The sequence below is a fragment of the Centruroides sculpturatus genome, unplaced genomic scaffold (assembly GCF_000671375.1).
Source record: "Centruroides sculpturatus isolate CEXI.00-Female unplaced genomic scaffold, Cexi_2.0 scaffold270, whole genome shotgun sequence".
Classification (NCBI taxonomy): domain Eukaryota; kingdom Metazoa; phylum Arthropoda; class Arachnida; order Scorpiones; family Buthidae; genus Centruroides; species Centruroides sculpturatus.
In genome coordinates this window covers 150934-158985 of record NW_019384480.1, presented here as the reverse complement: position 1 = coordinate 158985, position 8052 = coordinate 150934, and the positions used below count along the sequence as shown (strand labels likewise).

General features: G+C 32.4%; 1 protein-coding gene across 5 annotated transcripts in view; it reads left to right on the top strand.

The window, feature by feature from the left end:
- The window catches only part of LOC111621419 (transcription factor Sp4-like), a 78523-nt gene that overhangs the window by 21718 nt on the left and 48753 nt on the right, over nucleotides 1-8052 (top strand). For all 5 annotated transcript variants that reach the window (XM_023363543.1, XM_023363544.1, XM_023363545.1 and 2 more), the window contains exon 4: nucleotides 6818-7424. In XM_023363543.1, coding sequence (XP_023219311.1) covers nucleotides 6818-7424 — 607 coding nt within the window. The remainder of the gene's footprint in view (nucleotides 1-6817; nucleotides 7425-8052) is intronic.

Genomic DNA, 8052 nt, shown 5'->3' with positions numbered 1-8052 from the left:
AATTTTTAGAAATAATAAAATTAAAAAAATATATACATAAAATTTTATTTAAATTTGCAGTCATAAAAGTATTGTTTTTGGCTATTGTTTTGTAACTTCCGAATTGGTACGGAGGCAGGCGAATAGCGAATGTAAACGAATACGCAGATTCTGTGGGCTATTTTTGTATTAGTGAGTAGAAGTGGAGAAATAAAGAATCGAGAGCATTGTATGTGGCATCTCTGTATTTAACCTCGGGATTGCCTTCTCTTATGTTTCGCATGACACATTTGTAAATTCGTATGTGTAAATTCATACTTAATGTATTACAAATTAAAGAGAATTAAAAATAAGATTATGTCAACATATTCGAGCTATTAAGGGAAAATATGCAAATTAGGCAGTGGCTGAACACTGTGACACAGAAGGTTGGGAATAGACTTAAATATGGTGAAATAAGAAAAAAATCAAAATAATTATAAAAGACAATTATACGAACACATCAATATAATCAAACAAACGGATAGAATGAATAATAATACCGGAAGAAAGATCAACTAACCATGGAGAAGTGTTATAGAAGGGGGAAGGAGGGAGACGTATAAAAGAAGAAACAAAGAAAGAAAGAATTTTCCATAAATGCATAATTTATGAAATTATGGATTTATGAAGGAGTTCGAAAATATTAAATTTGTAAGAATTTTATTATTTTATTTTCCGGAATATTTTATATTTATATGAATATTATAATTGTAAAAAAAAATTTAATTTGTTAATTCTAGAAAGTTTTTTTTTTTTTGAATGCCTGCTGATGAGGGACAAACAATGTCCGAAAAACGAATTTAAAGTGTATGTGTACAGGTGAATTAAATACAAAAATATCATTTCTGACCTGAAAGACTAAATTTCTGCATCTATAAATCCAGTATAATAAGTCCTGTTAATTGATAAAGTACTAGTATACAAGATAAATATTAAGCTATAGGAAACAAAGGCATAATAATTAATAATGGAAACACAATTGATCGCCATCACTCAAACTGCAGCGTTATTTTTACGGCAGGTTTCCCTTGTTGAAAGGTTACCTCTTATTGTAATTATTAAGGATTTAATTGAGTCAATTACAATAAGAGCTTTTTTGACTTTTGTGAACTTTTGTGACTTGTTAAGAACTTGAATTTTCTGTTCTCAATGTAGCTTATTAGGTTGTAAGTAAGGAAGAGAATTTATTGATATGTAATACGTCATGATAATTTTTGAACATCAATTTTCAAATTGAAAATACATAAATTTTCTTAGTGACAAACTTACAGGCATATACAAAGTGAATTTAAGTAACAACATGAACATCTTCCACTTTTCAATCATATTTTAAATTAAGAACTTTTCAAAATTTCGCAACGTTCTCCATATGCTTTTAATGACTGGATTCGGTTGCATATGCATATGTGTATTAATCTAACCTATTATACTACCATCACAGTATGAGGCTTTTTCTTGTCTTCGGTTGACGTTACGTTCTTTACGTTGAGAGAAGTTCGGGAAAAAAAGGTGAATCTTTATAACTTTAGTATGCGCAATAAAAAGTATTGCCGAGACTGATTATTGCCGTTCGGAATTCATGAGCGACTTCCTTCTATGGCTGGTGGGGTCTGTCTTTCCATTAACTGCCTATATACTGCCACGTCGAACTGCTGAAATCATATGGCACGTTCTATCCTCGATGAAGTTCGTTCTATGGCATGTTCGTATTTCGTTGTACTGACCGGAATAGCAGGAAAGTTCCTCTTTTATTGGGACCTCTGCCCTCTACGGAGAGCTACAAAGAGCACTCTGTTATATATATAAATACCTTAATGCAATAATAACAATTTATATAGTAATATCATATGTAAGGTTTTGTTCCAAAAAATTAGATTCACTTGCAAATTTCACCAAAATATTTCACGCTAACAGCTACCGTATCAATGCCGGTTACCGTGAAATTCTTTTCTTTCTTGTGATTTGACTTATTTTTGCTTTCTTCATAAAAAATGTCAGAGTTTCAGGCTCAAAAAAAGTAAACTTTTTACCCATAATATCAGGACGGATCACAAGGAAACGTAAGAAAAAGAATTGGAAGCGAGGAAAATGCTTGAGGTAAGACAAGGAAACAGTTGATCTTGACTCATGTAAGTGCCAAAAAAATGAAACTGATGTTAATGAAGAAATTTGACTTTCATGTACAAGCTAATTCAATTTTTATATTACAAGTACTCTTTGAGAGTTTAGATAGAAATCAAGCTTGAAAGAAAAACGTAGATTCAGCATTGGTGGATGTTAAAAGTAGATATTCTACTACCGAAACTGATAGAGAAAAAGGTTAAAAATTTTAGGTAAAATAATGTAATTCACAACGTAAAATCGCACTTTTAATATCTCACGAATAGAACATTTATTACCAAAGTGGTGTAAATCCAGTTTTCTTTGTAGTATATAATAACAAACAACATGATAAAATAAAGGACAAGGATGAACAATATAAAGTCCGGTATTTGAATAAAAATGATAACATGTAATTAATTTTTTTATACAATTGCATTGCTGGTTTACATAATTTAGTGCTAGGAAGTAGAAAAGAAAATTTAACTCACTGTGCCATTAAAGAAGTCGATGTGATTAATTCGTCATAGTGTCACAAGAAATTTGCTTTTATGTTGTAAATGGTTTCTGACTTATCAGACATGGTCTGAGACCATTCGACTCTTTTAACTATCCCGTTGATGTCTTCTAGAGTTTCTATTAGTCGATATTTTGGTAAACGTGCAATATGAAGAGACGAAATCTTCGTTTGCTCTTACATTAGGTAATGTTTTTTCAGATGAATATGGAGGAAACCTCACATTCAATGATTTAGTGAAATTTACTGCAAAAGTAACGACATCAGTCAAAAATGACTGATTTATTTCGTATTGACATTGAAGTATTGCAGAGTAAAATTCTGAACGCATTATTGTTTAATTTGTATGTGAATGGTCTGATAGCGCCGCTTGCTAAATCTGGCATACCTGGATTTTCTGTCTTTGATCGACTTGACTTACATCTGTTAACGTGTGCTGACACTCTGTAATTCTTGCTGATACCTTACAAAATATACAAAGTAAAACTGCAATTCTGGAAAAATGGTCAAAATGTAATAACTTTGACGTACAGACTAATAATAGATCCTATGAGAATTTCTAGTAATAATAGTATTTAATTGTATAAAAGTTCAGAACATGTATTCTTTCATTGTGTGAAATTTGAAGCTGGCAGAAAAAGTATTTGATAGAATTTAGGTCTTGGAAAGAGATAATTAATCTATCGCGTTTTTAGAAAAATGATTATTATTGTATCTTATTTTGTATTATCTTGTATTAATCTATTACATTAATTTATATTGTACTAAATCTAACTTTATATAGTACTTTAACCCTTTTGTCACGAACTAAGTTCAAACAATAAAGAATTTAATCTTTACGAAAACACCTCACAAACATTTTAAAGCATAAGGGATCTTCCATTCAAAATAATCTTTAAGTCTCTCATCTCCAATTGTGATGTCGTTGTTGTTATGTTTCAGTTTCCATTTTAATGCATGGTATTTGATTTTGAGGTTCATGAGGAGCCTTTCTAGCGATTATCTGGAGGCTATTAGTAGGAGTCGTTCTGTAACCTTTGGTGAGAATCAGTAGTGCTTTCCTTTGGGTGGAGATTAGTTTCCTTTTATTATGTATTTTGTGAGTGGCTTCTTCTGAAACTGGGCAGGTATAGATAATTATTGTAATAAATATCATGTTATAAATTGAGTCCATAGCATGAGAGTCAAGCCCCTAGTTGCTTTTAGCAACCTTAGAGAAAGACTGAAAGATTAACCCTGTTTTCTTACAAATGTTTTTAATGTGTATGGTCCAAAGAAACTTAAAATCAAGTGTAATCACTGAATATTTAATGTTTTTCTCTATTTTTATACTTTCTGACCCATCCGAATTGTCACTCTTCTTGTACTCTCTTCTTGTTCACTCTTGTACAAGTTTTGAGTGCCTGGCTTGTTCCTGACAATTCCTGTCATTTTTCCTGGATTGAAGATCAGCTTTTTTCTCTCCCCATTTGCTTATTTTTGACATATCCTGCTTTCCTTTCCTTTTGAGTTCTACTCTAGAGTTACCCATTAACAGCATGAGTGTGTCATCCGCATAGGCAATAATTTTGTCTTGTCTGAAGTCCTGGGTCAAAATATCATTGAAAAGGACACACTATAGAAGTGGCCCAAAGGCTGAGCCCTGTGAACAGCCCCTGTTATACTCATTCTCAAAAGTAATATTTCCCACTTCTGTAACCTGTTACCGGTATAAAAAATACGGTGGGTGACAAACGTTTTTGAACTATTGCAAAGTTCTTTTCCAGGTCAAATAGGTTTGGAATGCTTCAGAATGGAACGTAAAGATTTAAAACAAAATCAAATGTCATTTCGACAAAATCCGTTTCACTGGGCATGCGTGATCATGTGCTGATAGCTATAATTATGGGTCGGCATCTATGAGGGCCTGCCAGGCTAACGACAGATTAAGCTCCTCCTTTCGGTTGATGCAGTGGTCTCTCGGTTGGCGTTGTAAATGGCTATGGCTTCTAGCCATTTAAGATGGTTGCCTGGTGGCAACAGAATTTCCACACAAAAATATATGTTGTCCCAGTATTCTGTCGCCAAAGTAGTTCATGGTGATTGTGACTAGAAGGTGATTCTACTGTGTATGAGCAATGACAAAGGTGATTGAATTGCCTCAAAATCACACTAAGTGAAGAACTAGCATTAAATTGTGTAGAGTTGGACAACACTTTCCATTCCAAGATGCATGAGAACATTTTTGGAAATAAAATTATAAATATTGTCAAATACTGGGTGTGAAAAAGTTTTCAAAATCAAGGTCATGCTGACTGTTTTCTTTCATTGTTGTATTGTGCATTACAAATTCCTTCATATTTCCAAACTGTCAACAAAGAATATTATTTGAGCATTTGTGTCATTTTACATGAAGCAATTTCTAGAAAAATGACCTGATTTGTTGTGACAAAACTCACGAATTTTGTGCCACAATAACATACCTACTCAGTGTTTTTGTTCATGAATTTTTGGCCATAAATATTTGTTGAAAATATGGTTATTAAAACCAAACAATTGCCAGATTAAATATAACTATCAGGCTTAGATGTTTATATATATAATATATATTCTATGCTGGGATAAAGTGATAGCCAGCTCAGTGCCATAATGGGTGATTATAGGCTGATGGGTGCCATGAGTAACTAGTATGGTTATATTTAAATTAAATATGTCTGGAAGCAAAGGATTGAATGGAGGTCCTAGTAGCATTACTGGCAATGCATCTGCATGGTAAGCGATAGTTGTGGAATTCAAGTCCTGCTCTAGGCTTATTCTTTTCTTCCACAATTTTTTAAATTCAATACAGGCATACCTCGACTTACGTCGTTTCGAGTTATGTCGTTCCCGATTATACGTTGTTTGTCAAAAAAGTATATGGAAAAATAAAAATCAAGTTTAAGTCATTTTATTCGACTTTACGTCTGTCCGCCACAAATATTGAAGTCGTAATATCACTAGAAAAACGTTTAAAGCACATAAAATCATATTAAAATATATACATTTACAAGTATGTACTGTATTTACAGTACATGCATTCGTAAATTTAGATTACTTTTTTCTGTACTATATTAAAAACTAAAATTTATTTGTTTGTAAGCTTAAAATAGATTCTTATTAACCATATATTATTAAAAATGCATTAATAAATAAAATACAGAACCGGGAATGGTAATTTATGGTTTAGCCTAGTGACAAGTAGATTCGGAGACAAGTAAATTCGACTTATGTCGTTCTCCTGGAACCAATTACCGACGTAAGGCGAGGTATACCTGTAAATAGTAATTGGGATGCAATTTGAAAAAAAATTACAGCTCTATAAATTCCCATTGTCGTCCATCCATCCATTTGTCTTTCCTTAATCTTGAGAACAAGTTAGATAGATGAAAGACGAAATCAGATATGGAAAACTTAGGGGCAGGAGGCTCTGATTAACTGTATGCAAACTTCTAACATAAACCGGAAGTCATGCTATTTCAATTCAAAACTTCTCCTGAAATCAGTTAGACAACTAGCATGACTATTTAACAGGAAAAGTATGATGAAGAAGGGCAAGACACTGCTAATTTAAAGGTGGAGAGCATATATTTTAAATTAAATAAATTAAAAAAATTAAAAGTTAATAATTTAATTATAATTATTAACTTTAATATGAGTAGTGCCTAATGTCTAGCACTAATGCCAAATTGCTTTGTATTTTATTATTAATAGTAGCAGTAATATAATCTGATTTAATCGTGCAATTGTTTGGCTTCAATATAACTATCAGGCTTATTGATGTTGTATATATAAGTTGTTACATTATCTGGCAATCTAAGTTATATTTTACTTTTTGCACACTTAACCTACTGCAATATTTTTTGAATGAAAACTATAATGATTCTTGCACTATGTTTAAAAAAGGAGTTTGAATCAATTTCTTGGAATTTGAGTTCACAACTTAAAGTAATTAAAAAATATGTCTATTCTGAAGATGAGAATATTAGATATTAAGTAATTTGGTATTAGAAATAGACATTAGAGCGATGAGAATATTGTTTGAAGTAATAAGTTAGTATTCTAGTTATTTTAATATAATATTTAGAAACCTAAGAAATTTTTTGAGTAAACTATGTATAAAAATGTGTTTTTGCAAATATTGATTTTTGCATTTTGTTTTAGTTAACTGGTCAAGGACAAATACAAGTAGCCACTCCTATTCAGATGACTCAAGCTACAGTGTCTCAACCAGCTGCTGCTACAAATACTACATGGACTACTACAGCTGTTGCTCCAGTAATGGCGTCTGCTCCAGTAACATCATCAGATGCAGCAAGTGCAGTTTCATCACAGTCTCAGACAGCTGCTACTTCTAACTCCAATGCCAGCACAACAGCTGGCATTGGACAACCAGTAACTGTTACTAATCTTCAGTTACCTACTGGCCAAGTGGTGCAGGGACAAGTGGGACAACTTATTGCCCAGAGCAATGCAGCCACGTGGTGGCCTTCAGCCATAAATGTTTCAGGCTTGACAGGTTTAAGATCACCAAATATCATTCAAGTAACTGGGCTTCCTACAGTAGCTGGATTGCAGGGTGTACAAATGCAAGGTGGTGCACCTGGACAACCACTGTTAGCTGGAACAGCAGCCATACAAGGCTTAAGTTTAACACCAACAGGTAGTGTCATTGCCACAAATGCTATTCCAACAATTACCCAACCCCAGCAAATGGCACCACTTAGTCCCATTCAAACAGTTCAGACATTAGGTGGAGCACAGATTGTAGGTAAGAAAATTAATTTTAAATATTTAATGTAAATTTGACAAACATTTTCAATCTTAAACAAGTTGTTGACCTGAAGCAGATCTTTTGTAAGATTGAAAATGTTTGATGAATTTATATTAAATTATTTTTTGGATTGTCAAGGTTTTGATTGGTATACTTAGTTTAAAGATACAATTTATAAATTATAGTGAGATCTTTGAACTTTCTTCTGCCATATTAAAGTTTTTCAAAATAATTATTTATCAACTTACTCCATTATCTATATATATAAAAATGAATGTGTGTGTGTGTGTCTGTCCTTCATGCATTACCACACTGTTTATCCAATTGCCATGAAATTTTGGGAAGTTGTTTAATATACTCCCGCGAAGGTTTCTGGCATAGTACAATTGCCATGAAACTTTGGAGAGTTTTTTAATACACTCCTGCGAAGTACATTTATCCTACGATAGATGGCACATGTGTATACGAGCACTGTGTGTTCGATTGATTTCAAATTGTGAAGACCTCCTCCAAAAAATATCTCTATATATGCATTTGTTATTTACGATATTTGTAATAATTTTTGTTTAATCACTTTATTTCAACTTTTTTTTTGCTAATTATGTATTCGCTCAAACTTTGTTAA